Source organism: Chanos chanos, chromosome 5 (genome assembly GCF_902362185.1).
Source record: "Chanos chanos chromosome 5, fChaCha1.1, whole genome shotgun sequence".
NCBI classification, from domain to species: Eukaryota; Metazoa; Chordata; class Actinopteri; order Gonorynchiformes; family Chanidae; genus Chanos; species Chanos chanos.
In genome coordinates this window covers 29,533,047-29,559,530 of record NC_044499.1, presented here as the reverse complement: position 1 = coordinate 29,559,530, position 26,484 = coordinate 29,533,047, and the positions used below count along the sequence as shown (strand labels likewise).

At 42.8% G+C, this 26,484-nt stretch overlaps 2 protein-coding genes across 4 annotated transcripts; both read left to right on the top strand.

The window, feature by feature from the left end:
* The first annotated feature begins 1,896 nt into the window (after positions 1 to 1,896).
* pde6gb (phosphodiesterase 6G, cGMP-specific, rod, gamma, paralog b) lies at positions 1,897 to 2,693 on the top strand. Its single transcript, XM_030775241.1, has 3 exons — positions 1,897 to 2,043; positions 2,197 to 2,237; positions 2,617 to 2,693. Exons 1-3 carry the CDS (start codon positions 1,898 to 1,900, stop codon positions 2,691 to 2,693), a joined length of 264 nt encoding a protein of 87 aa, XP_030631101.1. The 5' UTR covers position 1,897.
* Positions 2,694 to 6,531: 3,838 nt separating this feature from the next.
* nploc4 (NPL4 homolog, ubiquitin recognition factor) lies at positions 6,532 to 21,600 on the top strand. 3 transcript variants are annotated; one of them, XM_030774150.1, is made up of 18 exons: positions 6,532 to 6,655; positions 7,964 to 8,044; positions 10,529 to 10,638; positions 11,314 to 11,390; positions 11,451 to 11,553; positions 11,727 to 11,775; positions 12,022 to 12,116; positions 12,247 to 12,370; positions 12,534 to 12,713; positions 13,220 to 13,306; positions 13,916 to 13,987; positions 14,127 to 14,253; positions 14,756 to 14,916; positions 15,703 to 15,774; positions 16,856 to 16,948; positions 17,757 to 17,873; positions 18,737 to 18,839; positions 19,121 to 21,600. In XM_030774150.1, the coding sequence occupies exons 1-18, from the start codon at positions 6,641 to 6,643 to the stop codon at positions 19,276 to 19,278; spliced, it is 1,824 nt and encodes a 607-aa protein (XP_030630010.1). In that variant the 5' UTR covers positions 6,532 to 6,640; the 3' UTR covers positions 19,279 to 21,600. The 3 variants fall into 3 exon arrangements, with proteins under 3 accessions (XP_030630010.1, XP_030630011.1, XP_030630009.1); XM_030774151.1 differs by having other exon boundaries at positions 14,127 to 14,262; positions 14,750 to 14,916; XM_030774149.1 differs by having other exon boundaries at positions 11,314 to 11,553.
* Positions 21,601 to 26,484: the final 4,884 nt, after the last annotated feature.

Below are 26,484 nucleotides of genomic sequence, written 5' to 3'. Positions count from 1 at the left end.
TCCCTCTACAGCCTACGCCCTCCCCAAATACACACACACACACACACACACACACACACACACAATTGGTCAGGGGATCAGGGGCGGTAGGCGTTTCTGCCCTAAGCTGTGAAGGGGACAGAGGTGTATAAAAGACCCACTAGATCTCCAAGGCTCCCAGAGCAAGCCAAGCTTAGACATCTATTCCTCCATCAGAGAGAGAGAAAGAAGAGCAAGTCATCAGCAGAGTCGGTGAGTACCAACAGCATCACACTGGTCTCCTGGGCAGACACACAATGATGAACGATGATGACCGCAGAAATATTCTCATGAGACAGATAACGGTTCTCTTGAGTAAATCATTTTGGGATTTGTGTGAGGGTGAGGAAACTGTGAAGATATGTTTGAGTTCTGGCGGGTGAAAACTGAACAACATCTCACAGCTGGATTAGAGATATGCACCAGGGAGAAAATGTGCGATCTAGACTGTGCTGTATTGCTTGAGATATTTCAGAAATGATTTTGGTTAATTAATTAATTGTGGTAATTTAATTATTCATATTTTTTAATTATTCAGTGTAACTTATCCTGACGGTGTATTTTACCAAGAATTTTTTCTTAAATGTAATGAAGAGAGTTGTGCAACCATATCTAAAGTATTACTTGAACCATTTCTGCTGCTACTACTGACAACAACAACAATGACAACAACAACAACGACAGGGTTCAGAATGTTTTTGATTGTTTTTGTTATTTTATCACCGGGTAGATAAAAAGATGAGTTGCAGTTTCTTTGAAATAAGTACAGTGAAGATGGCTGTGTACATAACAAACTATTTCTAATTACACCACTGAGTAAAACCACAACAGACTTTTACCATTCATCAGATCCCTCTTCCAAGGCAAGACTGGATAAGAAAACATCAGGAAACATCATTAGTATATGTTTATTGAATATTTATCAATTAATTGTAATATTTCAATATTACAATTAGAGCTTACATTACAACAAAATTTTATAATAAGAATTTTCATATCATAATTAGCGTTTCACGACCCCTCCCGTCTCCAGTGACACAGGTTCTTCCAGTGAAACCTGCTCAGCCTTAAGCCAGGGCGTTTGTCATTGGGATGGATCGTGACTTGAGCACCCAACCCCCCTTTTTTTTTTGGACTCAAATTTATTCTGTGAGCTCAGCATGTTCTGTGTTGCCCTTGCTGTAATAGGATTACCCTGAGTGCACGCGTTGCTGCGTTTGGGATAGAGCAGGCTCTTCTTAACTTGAGCCCCTGGATTACACAAACTGGGTCATCACTGCAGCACCCTCTACCTTGAGCCGCCTCCCAAAGGCACGGCCCGTGTCAGACACTGGGTTACTGGGAAATGAGCACTGTAAATCTGCATGTCATTCCCCAGTAAGAGGATAATTGGCCTCGCACTACGAGACGAAGGTGACCAGGGCCACGGGAGACATTTTGAACATTGGAGAACAGGATGGATACAGTAGACCTGCGTTTTTCACCTGGGCGAAAGATTAGGCCCAGCAATTACACAGTATCAATCTTGAGTCAATGAAACTATTTAAAAATCATTGTGTCCATAAAATGACATGTTGTTCGCTTTGTAAAGAGTCTACAATCTACTGATGAGTTAGACATTGAGATTGCTAAACTCTGCACATAGTAGCAACATTTACTTGTCGACTGGATTTTCAAGCAATTTAACATGAAAAAAATCCAATGGGTCTCTAGACAGAGTTTATTTTTTAAGAAATCTGCTTTTTCCTTACATTTCAGCTTATCGCATTTTCATCCAGGAGAGAGGCCACCTCAAGGGGTTTAATCAAAACCACTCATTCAGAAGCACTGACTTCACTCAGTCAAACTCAGCAAACCGCTATCAACTGAAACCACAACCATGAACCTTGAGCCTCCCAAACCAGAGATCAAATCTGCCACCCGGGTCACTGGGGGCCCTGCCACACCACGCAAGGGGCCACCCAAATTCAAGCAGAGGCAAACTCGTCAGTTTAAGAGCAAGCCCCCAAAGAAGGGCATCCAGGGGTAAGACTGCTCAAGATCTTCACAAGACAATAATCTAAGGACATATTTATGCTCCTTATGAGAAGACTGTTCTTAAATTCTTAATGCTCTTTACTGGTGCTGTCTGAGAGATCTATGACATTGTAATTTTCCTGTCTGTTTTTCCGCCAACAGCTTTGGAGATGATATTCCTGGCATGGAAGGTTTAGGCACTGGTAAGTGTGATTTCAGATTTTTTTTTTTCTGTTTCTTAATAAAGTAATCCATGTTTATGTTTAATACAACAGATTGTCTGTACTTCATACTGTATAAAATACATGTCACAGAATTGGGTTCCAGTTCAAGAAAATATTTTTTTAAACCACTTTTCCACCTTTTCTTAAACAATTGTGTTACAACTGTGTGAAATAATCATTTTAAAGTAATGCTGAATTGTAATAGTTCAAATAGATTTGAACCCAAGCCCTTTGGTTTGGGGCTTGACCTAACCAATGTCCAGCCAAGGCTTCTCTTTAGTATTTTCTATTCAATTGTATTCAAGTGTTCATCCCTCTTTGTTCAACTGTGTTCGACTGTGTGTCCTTCTCCCTGCAGATATCACTGTCATCTGCCCATGGGAGGCCTTTAACCACCTGGAGCTGCATGAGCTGGCCCAGTATGGCATTATCTGAGCCCTCCCCTACCGTCCCATCACCCTGTCTGTAAATTTTTTTAACCCCTCTGTCTCCTAACCATCCCCCTCCTTCCTGGCCATGGGCTCGAACTTAAAAGATTCAAAACTTTCCTAAAAGACAACTTTTTAAAGAACAGCAACGATTACAAAAATGGAAAAAGAGAAAAAGGCTAACTAAAAAAAGCTGTCTATCTCCTTTTTCTGGTTTCTCTCTTTTCTGCAATCAGACAACACATTCCACACATCTGCTCATACATAAGGCCTCTCTTGGTCTCAGCCTGGTCAGATTTTGCTCTTATACTCAATAGAGATGTTATCGGCCAAAAACTCCGTCTTCGCTTCTCTTCTTTTGCGCTTTTTCTTTTTCTGTCCTCTTTTTTTTCTGTTTTCTACCATTTCTTTTCTTATGGAACAGAACTCGAAACATACAAGCAAGACAGCCTCAAAGTGAGTTTTAAACAAAGTGACAAACCCGTGAAATGAGCGGCTTCACATTTCACGTGCCTCGGCCCCTCCCAGCAGCATCGCGGAGGCCTGCCCACCCATGCCGAGCCTCTAATTAAAAACGATCGCAGTCCTGTAGGGTTGGAACACCTGCTGACAATCTGACTGAGATTGCTAAAACTAACATAATCCCGCTTTGCTCAGATAAATTTTCATCTTTATGTTCCCTTTGATCGTTAAGGCACGCCAACAACAACAAACTTCTTGTCCGCCTCCCTCTTCTTCCAGTATCCTAAATCCATTCTTTTTGTTTGTCCTCTTTCTTCTGCCTTTTTCTATTCTCTCTTTAATTCATTTGCTGTCATATCTTGAAAGATACACTCAGGGAGAGATTTTAATTTGAAGGGAAGGATTTAGTGAGTTGGTAGCGAAGACATACCATTTAATTTCTCAAAAGAGTACAGTTAAGACAATGACTAAGATGAAGGCTAACAAGACCAGTTAAATGCTTGTTCTTTGGTGGATCTCTCAGGCAAAATTAGGCAACTGTGCTGGGCTGTCTTGTCTTGTGTCTCTTTCTCTATAGTTTCATTCCATCAATGTTTTTCATTCTTTGCTATCACATGAGTCACCCTCATCTCCCATTTTCAGTCTCATCTTCATCATCATGTTATTCTTTGCCATCAGTTTCCATCTATTGAATTGTTTTAGTCACCATTATTTTGCTATTTTAAGAACTTAAACCTAACCTCCAATGTATTTGTATATTTCAATGTATCATATTATTTGAGATATAAATGGATATATTCATTTTATATAGCTTTAATTGCGTAAATAATTTATAGATTCGTTGGGTTTGATTTGATTTGTTCCTTTGTATTGTGGTGCAGTGCTGACCTTGCCGATGTTTGTCTGATTGTGTGTAGCTATGTAGAATTTTCATTACTTTTGTTCTCTCTTTACCATCTTTCTGTGATTGTATTACATTTTAGACTAGTGGATCATCATCCATTCATCCATTCATGCATTCATCCTTCTATTCAGTCATTCACATCATATAGTGTTTACTCATCTTGGTGTTGGTTTTTTAGGTCACAGCACAGAAATTTGTTGTCTATCGTCTGAGAGAACTATGCAAAATATTAGCACTGGTTTGCACAGCCACACACACACAAACACAGACACACACAAATGCTCTTTAAGCACAGCTCACTGACACCTCCACTCGATTTCTCACTCTGTAGTGTGCATCTTCCAGAAAGCACTTTGTAAAGCATGCGATATTTGGAGATCGCTGATACCCGTTTTCTGCCCTGCGCATTTTGAAATAATGTCTACAGCAAGGGATTTCACATGCTTTAGAGCTGATGACAATCATGTAAGATCCTTCATGCAACACTAACATGCAATGTAAACTGGGACTGAGGTAAAGGTGTGTCCTCTCTACAGGATGAGATCAAAATAAAGCTTCAAAAAAAGAGAAAAAACAAACCCTTTGTGTGCTTTTTTCTGAGTGTATTGTGGGATCATAAGAATGAACACATTTTGTGTTGATGAGTGAAGAAGTTCAGCAGTGAGACAAATCATGTCAGATTAGCCTCCACTGCAACCTACACCCATAGCATAAGACTCTCAGGTAAGCATCACATTTTGACATCTTAGCAGTTTCCTGCTGTTGTTGTATTAGTCTTGGGGGCAGGTAACTTGTCTGTCACCCTGTCAGCTTCTCCAACTATCTATAGTCACTAACTTACAGTCTTCTCAATCTGAGTGGCAGCTTAAATAGTCAGGACATAATTGGCAAACGCTAAAATGCTCTAGCAGTGATGCAGTGGCCAGTGTCGGATACAAAGCAGCAACTCTTTGCTGTTCTGAATTATCAGTCCATTTATGTTATCTTGTAGCGCAATGATAACCAATTTAATTGTTAGATGGCTAGCTAGCTAGGACTGCTCTGTGCTTCGAAAGCTTGACAGATCAAATAAAGAATTATCCATGCCAGATCAAATAAAGAAATATCCATTTGCTAAATTCACAGTATGAATAAAATCCCTGATCTGTCAGCATCAAAGGCTTTGCAGCATATTTTAAAGATCAGACTTAATCACTACCGAATTACTATCAGCATGCAAGCAACTTCATGGATAGAGTCATAACTACCTGTGGACTATTTTGGACTGTATTTGTATTATACATCCTCTGGAAGTTACATATAACCCTTACTGATCAGCCTATGAGGCAAATTTGCAAACTTGGTAATAAGTAACAACTTTAGTGATGAACAAGGACATATAACATTAGCAGCATGTTAGCCAGCCTGTGTTATCAGAATTCAGTATTCAACAGTATTCATACTGACCAACCTATGGAGCAGGTACGTCCTTGACCTGTCTGTGAAGCTGCTTACACTCACAAGTCTTTAAGACAGCCATATTAAACTGGCTCTGCGAGCATGCCTGGGAGCACACAGGATACAGTCACCTGCCTACTGATGTATTCACACTCATGAACCTATGCATGCTCATACCCAGACACTCCAACACTCTTCTCTTCTCTTCTCTTCTCTTCTCAGATCATTGTGTGAGGCAGCATATGCAGCGCATGCATGTTCTTTATTAAACACCCTGTGTATGAGATATTTGCTCTGCCAAGACAGGAAAACAGAGGAGTCATAAGGGCCTTTAAACTACACAGGTGCCCAAGAGGCCTCTGAATCAGCCTTTTTTTTTAATCACTGCAGTAACTTTTGAGGCTTGTTTTACACTGATATTTTATTCGAATCCAGAACTAAGTGATCTATAGTCACTTTATCTGCCTGTGCCCAGTCTGGCCTAATTTTGTTGTATTTTTTTTTTTTTTTTAAGAGTCCTTGACCATCTATGGTCCCTAAATCAGTCCTGCTTGTTCAGTCAAACTAGTGCTTCTCGATATCACGAATCCGTTATTTTAAGCTATTAGGAAAGCAAAGCAAATTATGTTACATCGCAAAACGCTTTTAACTGACTTTTGCGCAGGTAAGTAAATGAAACCACTCTTCTAACTTTCTAAGTCAACATCACACGGTTGATTTAATCAAGCAAAATCAAAGAAGAAGAAGAAGAGGAAGAATTTATGTCTCTCTGAACATATAAGTGGCCTTGCTGCCATTCATGTTCTACTAAACAGAACACTTATTTTCTGCCTTTCTGAAGTTGGTTGCTGTGGACCGCTTTTCAATCCCTGCAACGGTCAAAATCGATATCTGTTTTTTAATAAAACTGGGCGTTTGTGTTACCTTCGTAGCCTACATCATGGTCGAATTTAAGGGAACAAATATTCCTTCTCTAGAAACGCAACCTAGCTAAACCCGGACTCATATCTGTGGTACACTCGCTGTTTGAGCTGTGGGATGGAGTTTCGTCTGGTATACACTGCACAGTTAGTAGGTTAGATTATAAACGCTAAAATTGTTGCCTGGGTTCTCTGCTTGTGTGGCGAATCGGGAACAAAGACCCGATCATCATGGCAGAAAACATTGTAAGTACACGTTTCCTTAATGTTCCATCTCTGTTCATTATAAGCTTATACCAACGAAGTATGCCCTGAGTGATGAGGCAGCAGAATTGCTAGCTTTTAGGCTAGCATGCTAGTTAAACAGTTGGGCCTAGCTAACCGCCAAGAACTGTTTTTAAGGTTGGAGTAAATGGAATCAGCAGCGCTGCATAGTCAGGGACAGTTTCTTGGTACTTGCTGAAGTTACAGAATTAAAATAATTGTTTATTCGCGGCGCCAAGTCATTGTGTCTGGCACAAAGTTCAGATATGCGTGGAAAATTCCGTGCATGACAAAGAGAGGCTTTCTGTCAGAGCGTAGGGCTACTAGCGCACTGGCTAACTTGTCTAATTTTGGAACTTGAGAGATAGTTATCTTACGGTTATAGTTTTTCTATAGTGAAGGTGGCAGGCGAAATAAGTCATATGCATTCAGCGTTTTAAAGTTAGTTGGCTGGCAAGGTTGTTGGACTTTGCCATGTTCGCTATTATGAGCTAACAGAGAATCTGATCCATTAGCTAAATCAGTTAGATGTCAGCAAAGTGGTTGTCACAGTTTGTGAAACGTAAACAAGCCACTTTCACATCTTTGCATTAACTCCAGAATACGCTGTGTCGTACTCTGTAATTAGCAACTCATCTAGCGTTGACCCAAACCTGTGTAAGGTGAATTGCCTGGCGTTGATTTGGTCAGTTTTCGCTGCCTTCTAGTACATTTCGTGTTGCTTAGTTGATATACAAAATGAGTTTGCATTCAGTTACTTCAACACACCCATCTCGAAAAGCCTCACCGGGCTCCTTTAAGTTGGACCTGCAAGACTCGTCTGTAAAAAAAAAAAAATGGGGAACAACAATATCTGCTGCCGGTGCCACATGGTGATCAGTTCTCTTAATGTAGTCAACCTGAATGACCTTGTGATAGCTAGAAACAGTAATACAATTTGTTCGTGAACAAAATGTCAACGGTCGCTCCAAACGATCAATGCCATCTCACGTTCCAGATAGTATACGCCGAGTATTCTAGTTATTTTCCACTGGCATAACAGGCATTTTGTTCGGTGCGGCACGTGAGACGTTTTAACGTAACTGTTCAGATGTTTTTAAACTGTCCATTATATGTCCAAACGCGGTGAAGGATCTAGTTACCCCCTTGACACCGACAGCCGGACACGTTTTCAAAAGGGTCACGTGATCAGCTGTCACACCTTAAAATTTGTACGTTTTTAACTCAGTAGAAATCGCTTTTGGTTAAGATCACTTTGAGCATTTCTTCTGTTTGTTTGCCCTCTCCCAGATCATCCGTGTGCAGTCTCCTGAGGGCATGAAAAAGATCACGTCGACCAAACGGGAGACGGCAGCAGCGTTTCTCAAAAAGGTAGAAAGACGCAACACGTATACATATATGTACACTCAAACAGAAGTTATCTCCCCATTCTCTACAGCTCTTCATTTTTTCAGTTCATATTCCTGTATTCGCTGCCTCAGGAGCTTTTTCTGACCGCAGACCATTTCCTATGGTATTTTCTAAGACCATGGCTCAATTCTGAAGTGTATATAAGTGTTTGTGTAGCAGTCTTCTGTTGACTTCTGTGTTGTGTAAATATCAAACCTCTCTTCATCCTGTAACCCTACAGATGGGTTGTGACCCTTGGAGAATTTGTTACTGAACATTATTAGGTGCATGGGGTTCTGTTTGAATCCAGACTCTTTGCTGTGATGTCTTTGATCTCAGAGTCACTGCTCAGGAACACATCCACCCCCTGTGAGTTAAAACTGCAAAATTCAACTCAAATCTGTCCTTGGGGCACAAGCCTTTCCCATGCATTACACAACCTGGCTGAAATCACTCCTGAAATGGGAGATCAAGTCAAATCATGTGTAGCTGCTGTACCTTGAACTCTGGGACCTAACACTGAGAGAAATCCCTCCTGACCCTGCCCAGTGTTGAATCTGAAACTAAATTCTGCATACCCCTGCGGCCCTCCTGTGAGAGTCTTGCCTGCGTCGGCTCCAGGTTATCGGCCTGTCTGTAAGAGAAATGGGAGACCTTTTCTCTGGCCTGGATTTGCTGAATGCTTATTTATTCATGAGACTGTGCTGGGATGGAGCTGGATCCCGTAGCGAGCTGCTGTGTACTGCTCTCCCACCTACACCTGCAGCGTCTGCTCCCTCGCCCTCTCTCAGCACGGCCACCTGGAATCGGCCGGGGTCAAAGGGCGTGAGGAAATAACAGCTCACGGTGGCTTGACAGGCCGTCATCAGGATAATCCAAAGAGAACCTGTCTGATTCTGGTTATGTACTAATCCTAGTTTAATATCACATCCTGAAACAGACTGTTTATTGTGCATGGGGAGACTGTGAGGAGAAAATGCAGTAGTTAAGCCTTAGTTAAGTAGATAGGATTAATACAATCAATCAACAAACAGGCAGTTTGGATTGGGATATGAAACTGTTGATATTTTTTAAACACTGCTGATGGGTTTGTGTAATGGACACTGGTCACCGGGAATCATTTGTACGTCGTCTGTGTGTATAAGTGGCCTGACTGTATCTGTCTTTTAAGGCCAATTGTAACAGCAGTGTGGAGTGTGCAGAAGTCTTGAGTTTGAAGAGCTGATATTTGCATTGGAGAACTACTGCAGAGGCCTCATTAAATATTCATGTGTCTGTGCATGCTTGGAGCTAGAGTGCTCTGGATCAGTGGAGTCTGCTCCCAAACAGCCCCAAGGAGGGAAGGAACAGACAGACGACACGGCAGAGTGGTCACTAAACTCTGTTTCTACAGACGGCAGTTGTTGTGTACAAGTGAGGTCCTTTTTCCCAGACAGTCTTTGTAAAACTGTGTGTCTGTGTGTGGGACCTGAGGGAAGAAGACAGAGACACTTTTTTTTTTTACTGTGCGCTGTGCTGAGCGTATGAATAAGATAACTGGACTTGTAATGTTGTTAGTTGTGTAAAAGATCCAGCTGACTGGAGTAAGCACTGCTGGACAGGCTTTTGTAAAGGAATACACCTTACTGGGACAAGCTTTGGAAGATCTCCTTTCACTGATAAGTGCAATGCCAGGTAAAATGGGCTTTGCACCATGTTCAGTGTCTTGCTGTTGGTTTTTAATTGTAATGGACTGAAATGGATGACTTGGATAACAGACAAAACCACGCCTGTCTTTTATCTGTAAGACTGAGTTTTGTAATCAAATTGTGATCCTATTCTGAACCTCTGCTCTAAGGAACTGATCTGAGATCAGTACATTCTTTTGGAATGTTGAGCTTTGTTATTATTGCTGAGACTACAACTGACCTGAGGTCAGATACCCTTATTCTCTGTCTGATTCAATTCAGCATTGCAATGGTGCTCTCTGTAGCCTCTGTAGCCTCAATTCCCCCAACATACAACTTAATATCCTCTGTGTGTGTGTGTGTGAGAGAGAGAGAGAGAGATGGTGTTATGTGGACTGTTTTTGAGGTGGTAAAGGAGGATGCTCTGGAGTGGTGTTGCAGTGTTTGTATTGTCTGCATTGCTTTTCCCTCTCTTCCTGTTTTCTTTCTTTGCTCCTCTGTGTCCTCATCCCTCTATCACCCTCAAATCCATATGCATATTTATTCAGCCCCCTGTAGCATTTCACTTGCTGGCACTGTGAAGATTTTGTGGAAAAATGCAATCTTTCCATTAGGATTGAAAGCACACTGTTGCTGCTCAAAAGGATTTGAAACTGAATCAATAAGAGAGTGACTTGCAAAGTTTAGTGGAAGTAGACGAGCTTAATTTTCCATGCTTTTTATTTGTCTAGAAGTGATAATCTTCTACTCTATTGGTCATAGTGTGAGTACTCTTAAGTAGTCTTTTTCTGTTTGACAGGTCGCTAAAGAGTTTGGCTTCAGCTCTAACGGATTCTCCGTCTACCTGAACCGCAACAAGACAGGAGAGATCTTGTCCCAGAACAAGACCCTGAGTCTGCTCAAGATCAAGTAAGAGAGAGCCATGTGTGTGCGTGTGTGTGCGTGCGTGTGCGTGCGTGTGCGTGTGTGTGTACCAGGTATGAGCAGTTTCAGAGAGGTCCTCAGACTGATTAATTGCATGATTGAATCGATAGACTTGATTAATCCCGTGGAATAGGTCTATTTTAGTTTTATAAGGTCTAGCACACGCACTATAAAATGGAATGTGGACACTGACAATGTGTTTGTAAGTGCTAGTCTGAGGAAGTGTCTAATGAGTGCGACTGTAACTGCTTCCAGTCGCTGTTAAAATTAAATTCAACCAGCAGTCAGTACGAATGCCACCTGAATGGCTAACGGCTTAGTGAACCCTTTCTCTTGGGTTTATCTGAAACGTATACACCTGTCACTGCAGCTTTTAACCACTGCTGTGCTAGTGAGTCACCTCCTGAGAAAATGAGCTGCACTTCTGTGGTTCTGCATACACAAGCACCTATACAAATGATTATGCATCACACACAGACAATGCTCAGTGAGTCAAAACTTGAGTCCAGCGCTGTTTCAAGTACTCAACTGAATTGATGTTTTATGCTTATCCTTAGTGCATATGGCTGAGTGTGTGTGTGTTTGTGTTTGGCAAAAATGCACATTCTCACAACTTCTTTCTCTCTCTGTCTCTGTCTCTCTCTCTCTCTCTCTCTGTAGGCATGGCGACATGCTCTTCCTCTTCCCATCCTCCACGAGCATGTCCAGCGGGGAGATCATGGACACAGCCCTACCTCACTCTTCCTCCTCCTCGCTCCCCTCCACTTCCTCATCCTCCTCATCATCCATGTCATCGTCCTTGTCTCGCTCTCACTCGGCTCCTCTGATCCCTGAGGACGAGATCGACCAGTACCTGGCCAAACAAGACGGCAAGATCTACAGGAGCAGAGACCCCCAGCTGTGAGTCAGCCCTATCTGTCTATACTGCTTACGCTGTTTGGGGCAAAAAAGTTGCCTTGACATCTTTCAGAGGCAGAACTCTGCTTTTTGGCAGAGGCACTGAGTTGGCTGTAAGATTAAAGTAAAATAAAGTCAGCGCTGAAGTGTCATTTTTCTCCCCTATAATGTTCCAGGTGTCGACATGGAACCATGGGGAAGTGTGTCCACTGTGTACCGTTAGAGGTGAGAGTAACTGTGCTGTTGTTTTGTATGGGAAAAAAAAAGGGGCAAAGCAAAACGCACCTAAAGCACAGAAACCGAGAGAAAATATAGGTTTTTAGTACTGATATTCAGATGCCCAAAGTGCTGCCACTTCAGTTATAATACAACATTAATGAATCATTCCCCTGATTAGTCCTTACATATGTCACTTTTTGACCTGACCATCTGTCTAAGCCAATGAATCACTTCCTGGTTTGTATTCTCCAGCCTTTTGATGAAGATTACCTGAACCATCTTGACCCTCCAGTCAAACACATGTCTTTCCACGCCTACATCCGCAAACTCACGGGCGGAGCCGACAAGTGAGCCTCTTCCTCTCAGCCCTCTGCTTTCCATCAAAAAAGGAAGAAAAAAAGTCTTTGTTTGAGATAATGCAATACACTTTTCATTTCATTTCTCAACATTTCACACTGTTTTTTTCCCCCCTGACAGAGGCAAATTTGTGGCCCTGGAGAACATCAGCTGTAAGATCAAATCCGGGTGTGAGGGCCATCCACCATGGCCAGAGGGCATTTGTACCAAATGCCAACCAAGTGCCATCACCCTCAACAGACAGGCTAGTGCACAGCTCTGCTCAGCTCCTGCCTGGAGCCCTCACACACATTCAGAGCCAACGGGGGACTGTTTACATTAGTTTGACTTTGCGTAGGGTTTAAAATGCCTGTCGTCATGGCTACATCTCGTAACAGTTGTTTTGCATTTGACTTTTGGGTTTACAGAAATACAGACATGTGGACAACATCATGTTTGAGAACCACACCATCGCTGACCGGTTCCTGGACTTCTGGAGGAAGACAGGAAACCAGCGCATGGGCTACCTATATGGCCGTTACACCGAGCACAAAGACATCCCCCTGGGCATCCGTGCCGAAGTCGCGGCCATCTACGAACCTCCACAGGTCAAACTGTTCACAGTGCTTCAGAACCCCGTTTCCCTGGTCACCTTTATCACTGAAAAACAGCAGTTCTTACACATTCCCTGATCCTGGATCAGCTCAGACAGTCAGCAGAAGTCCTTGGCTGTCTATATAGAAAATATTATATTACTGCAGTTTTTCAGTTTCGTGTAAGAAAATGCATATTCCCAGTCAGCAGCATCCCTCCTACGAATTTAGTCAATGAAGTCAATCAGTGAAGCAACAGCTACCAGTGCAACTGAAGTTTTTTGGGTGTACTAAGATGAACTTAACACCAGGGGGCGATGCATGATTTCTATATAGCCACTAATGCATGTTAAGGCAAGAATTAGATTAATATCTCTCCTTTTTCTCAGTAACAGCTAAATGTCTTCACTGTAGCGTGGATTGTGCTGTATTAATTCTCTGGATTGTTTGATCTGTGATTCCCTTTGCTTTTCTGTGTCTCCCATTGACAAGAAAAAAAACCCTGGTTTCCCTTTCACCAGATTGGCACTCAGAACAGTCTGGAGCTGATTGAAGATCCCAAAGCTGGAATAGTGGACGAGATAGCCGCTAAACTGGGCCTTCGAAAGGTACTAACGACCCTCTGTCCACGCACACAGATACCAGTCACCCTGTCTCCATACAAACAGTCTAAACCTATGTACCTGAGCACAGAGTATCAGTTAAACTCATAGCTGTGAAAAGAAATTTGGGTCGACAGATAATTAACACAGAACTCAAGCCACGGTTTTGTGCTCTCCTGTTCTTTTTGAGGCAGCGACACACAACCCAGTGTCCAGTAGCCAGCTCTGAGTGAACTCAGGCTGTATGTGTCGCTGCCCTGTCATGACTGAGTGAAATGGAGCACATGCGTAGGATTGACGGTGTGAGTGTGAACATGCATCTTAGAGAGAGTCCCAAGGGGAAATTCCCAGGGTTCCTCACTTTTCACACTCAGTGAGTGTAACCACCTCTTCCAGATGGGCTCACATCAGTCAGTCTGGTGTCTTCAACCTGGGAATCTTCCTCCTGCCCATACAGGAGGAAATCTGATCTTTTCTGACATGTGTGGATGTGGGCGTGTGTGTGAGTGGTTCGGTTTGTGGATTTCCCCAGTAGAATAGTTAACTGGAGAATAGGTCCCATGTGATGGTCCCATATGGTTGTTGTTGTCTAAAACAGTGACCTCATGTTTTCAGGTGGGGTGGATCTTCACAGACCTCTTGTCAGAGGACACCAGAATAGGCACAGTCCGCTACACAAGGAACAAAGTAAGTAACAGCTCAGATCTGGCTTACCAAAAGACAAAACCCAGCTTTTAATTTAACTTTAGTCGTAAATACACCCGTTCTTACCTGGCTGCTGTGATGTGTGAAGCTCAGTTTCGTTTACTGTCATATTCCCGTCTAGGACTCATTCTTCCTGAGTGCAGAGGAATGCATCACGGCTGGACATTTTCAAAACCAACACCCCAATGCCTGCCGGCTGTCTCCCGACGGCCATTTTGGCTCAAAGTTTGTCACTGTGGTAGCGACAGGTGCTCTCCCTATGCCGTTTATTACACACAGTTAACAGAGACTTATGTGATTTGGTGGCCAGTTTGTGGCCAACTATGTCTCAGTGCTACAGTATCACATTACATACACAAGCTTTAGAAACTTCACTGAGGTTTTTATACAATATACAGAATGTACAGGAAGGTCTCAGAGTACACATACACACAGAAATAGTAAAAAAACAGGATTAGGGTTTGTTTCAATTCAACCAGAATTTAGGCTGATTACTGGTATGTGAATGACTGACTGACTGTTAATTTATGTGCAATATTGCAGCAGTAGAGGATGGGGATGTTTTTCAGTGACAGGATAGAATTTAGACACTCTCAGACTCACAGTCACTCACAGACCTTTATCCAGCCCACTGCTTAGGTCATGACAGGGCTACACTGTCTGTTTATATGCTGTGGTTATCTCTGCCTCTCTTAACTCCCTGTATTGTGTGCTCTGTGTGTGTGTATTGTGTGTGTGTGTGGGTCTCAGGCGGGCCTGATAATCAGGTACACTTTGAGGGCTATCAGGTGTCCAATCAGTGCATGGCGCTGGTTCGGGATGAATGTCTGCTGCCCTGCAGAGATGCCCCTGAGCTGGGCTATGCCAAAGAGTCCTCCACGGAGCAGTATGTCCCCGACGTCTTCTATAAGGTATAAACACACACACACACACAGGGGGTGCAGTATATCTCTTTTTAAGATCTACATATGTTTTTATTGCCTCACAAAGACACACACTCTGCCCAGGACAAGTCTAATGTGGAGGAGACACAAGCCTGTGTTCTTACAGATCACACATGTGTATCCATACGCAGAGCTGTGCATCCCCATATGCGTCTGATTAAAATCACATAAAAGCCTGTCTCTCACACATCCACATATGCACTGACATACATGCAGATGGCCTGGAGCAGTGTGTGCCCAGCTTGCTTATACAGTACACACACCCTGACACTGAAACACACACACAAAGGGATCATTACATTCTCAGTGTCCTCTATAAAATGTACACACACATTGCTCATCCATCTCTTATGCTTTCTGTTGTTTCCATCTATCTTACCTCATATATCAACTCATGAGTGATTACACTTCAGCCCCTGCTGTAGCACACACAGCCAATGCCTATTCATATAACATATTAACTACACACCTGCCTCATCTTCACTAAACACAGCCCGTAGTCTCTAATACACGCACTGTGTGTGTGTGTGTGTATTTACTGCAGAAGTTGTCACTCTTAAATAAGACAGGAAGTGATGTACAGAGCACGTGTTTTATATTGTGCTTGGGGTGTAACTTTTCTCACTTACCAGAATAATTTGGACATTTGGTCTGCATTTTCTTTGAATGGATTAGAATGTGAACCATGGTGAATATGTTTTAATATTCTCTCTGTCTCTGTCTCTCTCTCTTTCTGATGTTGTGGGTGAGCAGGACAAGGATAAGTTTGGGAATGATATCACACATTTAGCCCGACCGTTACCTGTGGAGTATCTGATCATAGACGTGAGTAAACACATCATCCACCGCTCTGTTTACCAATGAGATCACACATTTAACCCGGCCATTACCTGTGGAGTACCTGATCATAGATGTGAATAAACACTTCGTGCACCGCTCTGTTTACCATGGCATAACTCCATGTCCAGCTCCACACCGCGATGAAATATACTAACATTGGTTTTACCCACTACATTCACATACTGCTATTAACACCCTGCTGGTTAATGGTTATGCAAAAAAGATCTTAATTTTCTGACAGAGTTAAGATTGTGTTTTTACTCATTTCAGTTGGAACCCTTTGCAGAAATAGACTAGCTTTTAAGCTGTTGTGCCTCTTTTTGTAGCATAGCTCAAAGAGTGGACTGTATGTCTTTCCTTTGGTCTCAGCTAATCGGATCATAGAGACAGGGGATGTTTAACATTCACTTCTTTAGAGCTGGCCTGATGGAGGGTCAGGTGGCTCTGATACTGATCCATAAGAATGTAGACACAGAGGAGTCTGGCAAGCGTAGCTGCGCTCCAGGACAAAAACAGGACGTGAGATTTGTTGCGCTCTGCCATCCATGTTGGCACAGATCTACCCACATCAAAAACGATTGGGTTTTCAGCTGCCATAACAACAGTCCTCACCACTCAGCCTGTTAGTGCCACATGAGTCTAAGTCAAAGCGGCAGCGTAGTGTGTACTGGGGTCACCGAGCAGTGTCTCGTGTGTGGTTGTGTCAGACGTGGTATAGCCACAGCTGAACTCTTTCTCCATTTAGTCCTGGTGTGAGAAAAGTGGACATGGCTGTGACATACTGGCCCCGTTGACATTATGCACACACCGAGAAAGTTCTAGGACATAGGTTTAGTGTATAAACAAATCAGTCTTTCAACTTCATGCAAATGAACTGTTCAGCTTTTCAGTCAACCTTTTTCCTGATTTTATTTGACTTATTAGCCGATCAAGTATAAGTATTTTAAGCTGCAGATCATGTCTCCAGGTTAAGCTGGTCTCAATGTCTTTATAGCTGTCTCTCTCTCCATGCAGATCACTACCACTTTCATGAAACACCTGTCTCTCTCTCTCTCTCTCTATGCAGATCACTACCACTTTCCCCAAAGACCCAGTATTCACCTTCTCTTCAGCTCTGCGCTTCCCTATTGAGAACAGAGATGTGCTGGGAGAGACACAGGTACAGACCCAAATACACTGGGACTTCTGTAGACTTCTGTTTGTCCAGTATGAACAGGGGTAGTGAGAGATGGGTGATGTTCCCTGAGGTTTGCAGGCAGGTGATGTGAAATGTCCACTCAGCGATAACTGTGTGCTGCAGGTGTCATGTAACACAGCTGATTAATGCTGGGAGAACAACGTTTCATTGATACTGTGCTTTGGATCCACCTCTGGGAAAAGACGTTTTCATTAATGCTGTGTTAGTTAATCACTATCTTCGCTCAGTGGGAATCTAGGTTTCACACACGAGGGCAAGCTTCTAATCTCAGGGCAGTTACATATGGACTGACAGTTCACATAGTCAGGGAAGTGCTAAAAACTATGATGATCATTTCAAATGGTGTGCATTGATTCAGAGTGACCTAGGTGTTCATCAGCTTGGATTGTCTGTTTTTACCTTGCACCTGTCACACAGGTGTAGTCTTCTGTTCAAGCATGTTTTAAAAAGAAACCTGAGTTTGCATTCATGTTCAGGTAAATAAAAACAGGACTGAAATTAAGTGGTAGCAAAATCAATCAAAGATAATCAAAGATGTGTGTGTGTGTGTGTGTGTGTATATATATATATATATATATATATATATATATATATATATATATATATATATATATATATATATATATATATATATATGTGTGTGTGTGTGTATATGTGTGTGTGTGTGTATATGTGTGTGTGTGTGTGTATGTATGTGTGTGTGTATAATGTGTATGTATGTGTGTGTATGGTGTGTGTGTGTATAATGTGTGTGTGTGTGTTTGAACAGGACTTCCACAGTTTAGCCACGTACCTCTCGCAGTGTTCCTCCTCAGCGTTCCTGGACATCGTCTCAGATTTCCATCTGCTCCTCTTCCTGGTCACTAATGAGGTCATGCCCCTGCGTGTGAGTCAGAGCACACACACACACACACACAGAACAGATCTGATCCCTGTCCAAAAACAGAAGTGCTTAAAGCATCACAGTATGTGACACACCCTGGCTTGTTTGGCTTAATGGGTTTTTTTTTTTAGGTTGGCTGTAGGTCATCTCACAGTCCAACACAGCTGTCCAAAATGATTGTGTGTGTGTTTGGGACAGTTCTCACCTTTCTCAAGTGTGAACTCTACTTCAGCTTCAAATTCAGCTTCATGTATCACTTAAGAAGCCCTGAATGATACTGCAGATTCATCAGATCCAGTCTATTAAACTTACCATGACATCAAATCTTCTGAACAGACACAGAGCTGGGAATCAATTTTCTAAACAGACATGGAGCTGTGAATGACATTGCACATTCCCTGGTTCTCTGTGGTCCATATTTTTGGCCTCACCCTTTAACAGGCTGCAGATTCAGTGCATTACTTTCATGAACCTTTGGACAGACTGGTTCCCAAAAGACATTTTCTGTTCATTCAGGACAGGATGTAATTCATGATGTAATGTAATATAATATAATATAATATAAGGTGCTGAATACGGATCAGTGTCAATGTCAACTGCACCTCTGAACTGTTTCATTCATGACATAATACATAAGACACTGTCCATGAAGGTGTGAAATGTTTGTTTGAGACAAGGCTAGTGTTTCAACACATGTCTCAACCCAGCAGCCGTTCCACATGTTCACGCAATTCCACTGTTTGTGCACCTGAATCACATTTTCAAGGCTTTTCAAGGTAGACCGGTTGACTGACCTTGGCCATAAATTTAGTTACACTTTCTTTCATCCTGCATTTGTCTTCACCCTGGCCATTCCTCATTCACAGGACAGCATCGGCCTGCTGCTGGACGCCGTGAAGACTTCTAACGAAGACCTGGCTCAGACCTGGAAGAAGTCGGAGCAGTGGGCCACCATCGAGCAGCTCTGTAGTAAGTTTCCTGGACGCTGAGAGAGATTTTCATATGGACACAGTCCAGATCTGTCAGCACTGAACCTCCACAGTCAGGATTCAGGACATGGATAAGGAATTACAATTCAAAAAGTGTTCTCGTGTGTGTGTTTTTTAAATGGAAAGAGATTGATCTCTGACAGTAGATGATTAGAGAAGTTGAGTGTCTTTACCATTGCGTTCAGTTGCGGTTATGGAATCTTTTTAAACTTACTCAGCACCTGTGAAACCTGTCTTTTATCCTGTTTTTATCCGTTTCAGGCACGGTGGGAGGTCAGCCCCCAGGTTCTCTGGACTACGCCATGGGCGGCCCGTCTATCCCGCCGTCTTCCTCGGCCATGTGGTCGTGCCTTCACTGTACCTTCATGAACCAGCCGGGTACCGAGCACTGCGAGATGTGTAGCCTGCCTCGCAGTTAAGCCCCGCCCAACTCCGCCTCATCGCCGCACCGGGACCCGCAGCGAGAATGGGTGTGACTTTCTCTTTCCCCGCCCTTCCACACCACAAGCCCCGCCCCATCTCCCTGCTCACGGACTGCCTCGGGTCAGAAAGCTGCCGGGCACGCTCCGCTCCGCCCCAAATCCGAATGATGAGAGCAGTGTCACCGTGCAGAAAGATCAAGACAATGATCGTGTCGACCCCCTCTCTGCAGCGGGACCCTTTGGCGTGCTGGGATAGATTCCTTTGTTTTTTTTTTGTTTTTTTTTTTGGTATAGCACTTGGGCAAGGCCTCTCCCTCTTCCCCTTTCCTCCGCCTACTCCTCCTCCTCGTCCACAGCCCAAATTGAGCCTTGGTGGCACGTCACTTGTGATGCTGGCGAGACTCAAAAGAGTTTTGGACGTCCTGTTAAAGTTGATCTCGTCTGAGTCCAAGCCCTCCCCCATCACAGCCTTGAGATGTGTCATGTATATAATATGCAGATAAGCAATGATACTGTTATTTAATTTCAAATGAGGCAATTTTTTTTGAATAATAGCTTATGTATATTGAGAGAATTCAATCAAACCCATTTTTTTGCAGCAGCAGATTCTGAATGGAAATTCCCACAGGTTGGATGTTCCCAGCTAGCACACATGCACTCACACATCGCTCCACTTGGCGCTCCATCGTTACTGTGTTCCTTAAGGGAAAAAAATCTGCTTCTCTGGGGAAAGAATGTCAAGCTTGCTTAAGGTCCTGTGCTGTCCTGTAGGCAAAGTAACCAACAGCCATGGCTTCCCAATCCAGTTCTCTTCACTTTGCTTCTTTTTCCATAGTAATGTCTGGAGCTGCTTTCGATTTTTTAGACTTTGGCTTGGTTTTGAGTCCAAAAAAAGATCTGGCTTTGGATCCAGAAAGGTAGGGCTGTTTGTCCAGTCTTGAGTTTTGTTCTCGTGTTTGGTGTGGTCTCACTTCACCTCTGTGTACTGGTATTTGATCAAGTTATGCTGCCTTCTTTCTGTGCTCTTTTTGGCCTAAATCAGCCATTGAAAAGCTGCAGTATTTCACCTAATCCTCCTGCCCCCCCCTTCACTCTCTCTCTCTCTCTCTCTCACTCAGAAACACATACTCATACACCTCGCTATCATCTCCCTTTCATTATCTTTCTCTCTCTCTCTCTCTCTCTCTTTGGCGCCAGGCCAGGGGAGGGGAGCATGGAGAATGTAGTTTCCACACTTTGGCCCCTGAGGAGGCCATATCATTACACCTTCAAAGCCTTTAGTCAGGAACCACTCAGACATGTCTCCTCCCCCTTCTGCCCAATGTGGCCAGCACCTGATACACACACAGACAGACAGAGAGAACCAGACTGGAAGATGGAAAACAGCATTTATTTGAAGTCTGTTTGGCTTCTCGTTTACCCAACAAGTTCCACCTGGAATCATCTGTTGAGGTGCCGTAATACAGACACCTACACACTTTTCCTTCTTTTGTAGACACGAGCTCCCTTCACTGTTAAAAGTACAAATATCAACTATGGAAAACTGCCACTAGTGTCTGCTGTTGGCTTTTACAGCACGGCCCTTCCTGATATACACCTGTGAAGCAATAGCTGTCTATGTAAAACGACAGCATCAGATACCTGGGCATATTGCTATTGGGGCAGGTGCGGAGAACAGTCACTTTTTTCCCTTTACTTTTGGAAGTGAAGTGTTCCATAGGCTTTTGGAAGTGAAGTGTTCCATAGGCTTTTGGAAGTGAAGTGTTCCATAGGCTTTTGGAAGTGAAGTGCTCCATAGGCTTGCGGTGTAGTCTGGTTCGGATGTGGCTGAGCTTGGTTCCATTTAAAGAAGACAATCCTGTGAGAACCCGTAAACATGCACTGTCCTTTTTCACCACAGTCCTCTCTCTTTTCTCCCTCAGTCGGGAAACGCTTTAGTGTGCACTTAACTGAAGAAGCATTTCCAGTAGCTCCAGGTCCTTTATGAATTAAGTTTCTCTGTTAGATCATTTGTGGACAGCTTGTGCATTTCTTAGCATAGACTGTCACAGCTTGCAAAGTACTTCATATGAACTATGCCTATGAAGTTTTATCATTCTGAGATCAACTCACACTGGTTTAATTTTTACGACTCCCAATTGAAAACAATTCTTCCACACCCAGAGCCTTGCTGAAGGTGTCACACTCTCTCTCTCTCTCTCTCTCACTCTCTCTCTCTCTCCTCCGACAGCTGAAGGACACCCTGAAAGTTGTGTGTTATAGATTTGGGTTTGGAGTTTCAAATACAGAAGTAACAGTAATAAAAATCCTTTGAAAGCCCTTGTCTGGTCTGTCTGTTTGATTGAAATCCATTGAGAGCCGTGCTGTTAAAGACAGCATGGTGCATTCTCAGTCCCCATCTGTCCCTGCGGCATTCCTATATGAAGAACACTGCACTGGTTAACCAAAAGACCCTTCAGATCTTAATGCTAGTGAAGAACATGTTGAATTATCAAGGAGATATGAAAAAGGGACATATAATGTTATACACTGAACCCCATGATTGCCTGAGGAAATGGCTAAAGTGGTTGTTTAAGGACCTTCTGCAGATCTTTTTGAATGGATATATCAGGATTTGTCTGAAATTATATTTCCTCTTCTTTGTGGCCAGGCTTTTCAACAGACCACCGTCATTAAAAGCTCATCTATAGGAAGTGACCACCAAGCACTGAAAGGCATTACCAAGCTCAAACATATTGGTCCACCTCCTGAATTTGAATGTCAGCTTTACCCTACCAACCTCACATTCCTGGTCAGTGTGCCTAAAGCAATTGTATTTAAAAAAAAAAAAGTAATGAAAACCATTTTCCTTTCAAAAACCTGCCCAGTCTGTTGATGTACTTGAGACACTTTAGGAGCTCAGATGGTGTCACATTAGCCGTGTATAAAAGATTTCAGATTGTGCTGTTGGAAAGTAGTTCTGGAACATTCTGGTAGGTTCATCCAGAGCCCATATGTACAACACATGATGCTCCGGTATGCAGAGGTGGAGGAGCGCTATCAACATCAAAGTTACGTCTGACCTGGACTTCAGATGGGACAGTCTGACACGCATCCGGAGGCTGTCTCGATAGATTAACTTTCATTTGATCTCTCTCTCTTGCTCTTTCTTATTGTTCAGGGCCCTCTCTTGGGTTAGGTTAAGTACTCATTTCATTAGGCCATGGCCTTGCAGCTGTATTATACTGGGTCATTTGCAGAATGACGAAGCGTCACTAAAAGACGGAGACAGAGTAAGACATTGTCCAAGCCCATGATTTCAAACCTTGATAACCCAACCCAGCCCACAACAACACACACACACAAACCGCAGTCTTTCTCTTAAGGTTAACAAAACAGGAGGACAGTGAAACAACTCTTTTTTTTTTTTTTTTCAAAAGTAACCAAAAATATGAGATTCACACAAATGTGCTTTTAGTATTTCAACATACTGGAAAAATGCAATTGAATGGAGAGCAACTGCAGATAAAATCCCAGAGTGGCCTTGACGAAGATGAATTTATTAACCTGAGACAAAGCATTGCTCTAACTGATTCCTCTTTTTCGAAGAGGCTTAGACAGTGTTCATGCCAGCTGTGAAATCTGTCATACTGCTTTAAAAATGTTCTAACATGTTACATGTTTCCTTCAATAGTCACTCTCTAGAGAAATTTCTTTTTTTTTTTTCAAATTTACCTGTTATTACATTGCTTTGTTATTTTTATCAACTAGTTAAGACACATTTGTGTACATGATATGGATCTTGAGGGTTTTTCTTCCCGTGTGATCCGTATAAAATCCATTAGAAAACAAAGCCTCTGTGTCCTTGTATCGTCTGAACATGTAGCAGTGTCACCCTGTTTTCAGAGTGTAGACAGTTGGGCTGTTTGACCAGTGAAGCTCAGCATGGTTAAAAACTGCTGTTTTCTACATCCTGATAGTTTTCTCATGTGATCTGAGGAGTGAGGCACCAGTTACAGACTTAACTATTACCTTGTTTTCCTCTTCTCCTCAGCTCTAACTAATCATAACCAGCCCATCTGTCTCCCAGTTTGTGTGTGTGTGAGGGACTGGATGTTGCGGTCCTGTTGGTTTGGTGGGCTGAATACAGTGCTATGTGAGGAAAAGACAGTTGTCCCTCAGGTGGGGTTAGAATGGGTTTCTGTGGCTGTATATGATCAGCCATTGAATGTCTTCATACGAGTAATTCAAAAGTAAACAATCATGCAACAACAAAGAAAAAGTGTTGATTCAAACAGTGTGTGTTTCAGATGAAGGCATTGCTTTGACAGACACGCCCCTCTGCTGGGGACTCCTTCCATGTTGGAGGCAGGTCGAGGGTTTGACAGACAGGTATAAAAGACTGCTGGGGCGACCCTGTAGGTCATATTTCAGTACTGTGGGACTACATGTGCGCAGAGCCACTGGGAGGACAATCATTACCAGGTCAGTGCCAATTACAAAAAAAACATTTATCAGCCCGTATAGACAATCGTTTCACATATCACCACTGTTTATAACCAGAGCCAGTGACTGAACTTGTAAGCTTGGGTACAGCTGGATTTTTGAGTTTTGAGAGCTTTTATGTTTTGTCATTTGTATAGTGTAATACCAATGTACATATTTTAGAACATAATATTTCCCTACAGGGATTAATGATATCATTCATTTACATAATCTGTTTACAGCATATAGCATTAAGTTTTGAATTGTGTGTGTGTGTGTGTGTGTGTGTGTGTAGAGGATGAGGATTCTTCTCACACTGCTGTGTGTGCTCTCACTGGGTGCAGCACACAAGAGCAAAAGACAGCAGAGTGCAGAGTGGGACTACAGGACCGAGGGTAGGGGCCGACTAAATGATTTGTCTGTGTGTGTGTGTGTGTGTGGTTTGTTGTAAGAGTTATGATCTTACAGTTAAATGTTTTACAGATGTCAGATTTTGTTTCCAAATGGTAATATGAGCCATTGCATATTCTCAAACCACTAAAGTCTTCAAGAAAATGAAAGTACATAATCAAAATATAACCTAGCCTTGGTGATGTGTGTGTATAGTGTGTATAGCCTCGCTGATTACCTTGGCTTGCATCCATGAAATCTTGTATATTGCGTATTGAGACTGTGTAAGACTTCAGCATAACACTGGAGTACTAGGAAGGGGTGGACCCCCCGACTGCCACTGGGTATTTCACACACTGATATAACCCCTATAGTTCAGTCCATCTGAGTGTTAATCTCCTTTGTTATGATTTGACAGCTGAGAAGGTGAACACAAGAGGCTGTGCCAACCTAACCTTGGTTCTGGACAACTGGAAATACGCCATAATGACCCAGGTCAAGGACCTGCTCCTAAATGACCACAGCACCGTCCTGCCCGACTACGGCAGGTGGGCGGGCTCCTCACACACTCGTTATGCGTGTGTTGGATTATGTTCCCTCTCCTGTATACACAATACACAATGAAACTAACCAGAAAATAGCAAGGATTTTTTTTGTTTTTTTATGGGAATGTTACAAATGTAAAACTATTATTTCTCTTTCTCTCTCTTTCTCTCTCTCTCTCTGTCTTCTTTCTTTCTCTCTTACTTTCTGTTTTGCACTCTGGAAAGTCTAATAAACAGTATAACTGAGAACATGGTCCATGAGCGAAACAGCTAAAGAGATCCTTTATCGTCTGAGTGATGCCTGTGGCTACTTTCTATTGCAGAACCACCCTCAGTTCTCTCCTGATGAACTGGCAACATGCAGTAACTGATGCCTAGTCTGTCTCAAAAGCCTGACAGTGTTCTTCTTGTCTTTTCCCAACACTAGAATGGACATTTCCTAAAGCTTTTCCCTGTTAATATCTGACCTCTTGTATGACTGGTGTCCCCTAATGTTTTTCAGGATCGAACCCTTGTCAGAGGCCCTCAGTGACCTGTATAAGGAGTTCAATGCCCTGAAGGAGAGACTAGGAGAGTTGACCAGTAAATTTGAAGGAGTAGAGTCCTTCGTGGATGATGTACGAGCTGGTAGGAGTCCCTCACCCCCCAGGGAAGAGCGCCCCCCAACTGTAGGAGATGAGAGCCCCGTCCCTTTACCAGACCTTACCCGTCAGGGCCGGAGGAACAGGGTTGTGGTCCGAAGGGTGAAGAAACCCAACAGCTCTGAGACATGAGAGACCAAAGACTTCACCACGCCTCTCTCTCAGGGCAGGGGTAGCCAAGGCCAGCCTGAATATTCAGTTTCTCACAGTTAAAAATAAAAATCTGTTCTGTTGCATGAGTGACCAGAAAGATTCTGCAATACTGTTAATCCTAGGAAGAATACAGGCTTGTTTATGTTTTTGGAAAGATGGGATTACAGTCATATGTATGTGCCATTACATCAGCAAAGTTTTTCCTCATCTCTGCTGCATTTTTAATGATGTTTCACCAAGCCTACTGCCCCATGTGGTACAATGCAATGGTTATACCAAAAAAGGATTATTCAGAGAATGATGTCTTAATTCCTGTGTCTCTCTAACAGCCTTTGATGTTTCCTAAGTCCCCCTGATCACTGTGTCGAAGTAGGGAGCATTTTGAATGTTTTGCTTCGTGAGATAATTAAATGTTATTCCACCAACATTCCGATAGGGGGTGCCTTGTGTTCCTTCTGATATGGTTCAATATCATAAACGTTACTTGAATAAAATTGTATTGTTAATCTATCTCCACTGGTTGTCTATGGTTCTCTTGAAAGATATTTTTGTCGTCTAGCGTGCTTCTTCTCCATTTTCGCCTCGAAAAATCAATGTGGAGCAAACTTGCTTTCTAGTGAAACTGATTCCGCTCCGGAGAAACGAAACCGAAATTCTAGTGTTCCTTGGATGACAAGCAAGTTACTAAACCCAGTGCAAGCCACGGTCTTCAATGCAGTGCATCGGTTAGCTGAACGCCTTAGAATTGGAGGCAGTGGACGGGGTCAGTTCACTTGAACGCATGTTTAGTGAAGTTAAACGTCCTGACAATTCAGGATTAATTATCATACTGAAACCGCGAAGGACCAGCGCAAAACGTTATTCGGGTAAGGCCTACTGAAGTCCGATGTTACAGGTTATATGTATAGCAGCTCCTTGTCGAGTGATTAGTTTGCACAGAATAAACGACTCAGTTATGCGGTGTTATCTGTTTGCCAAGTAAAAATGACGATATTCCATGGTGCATATTT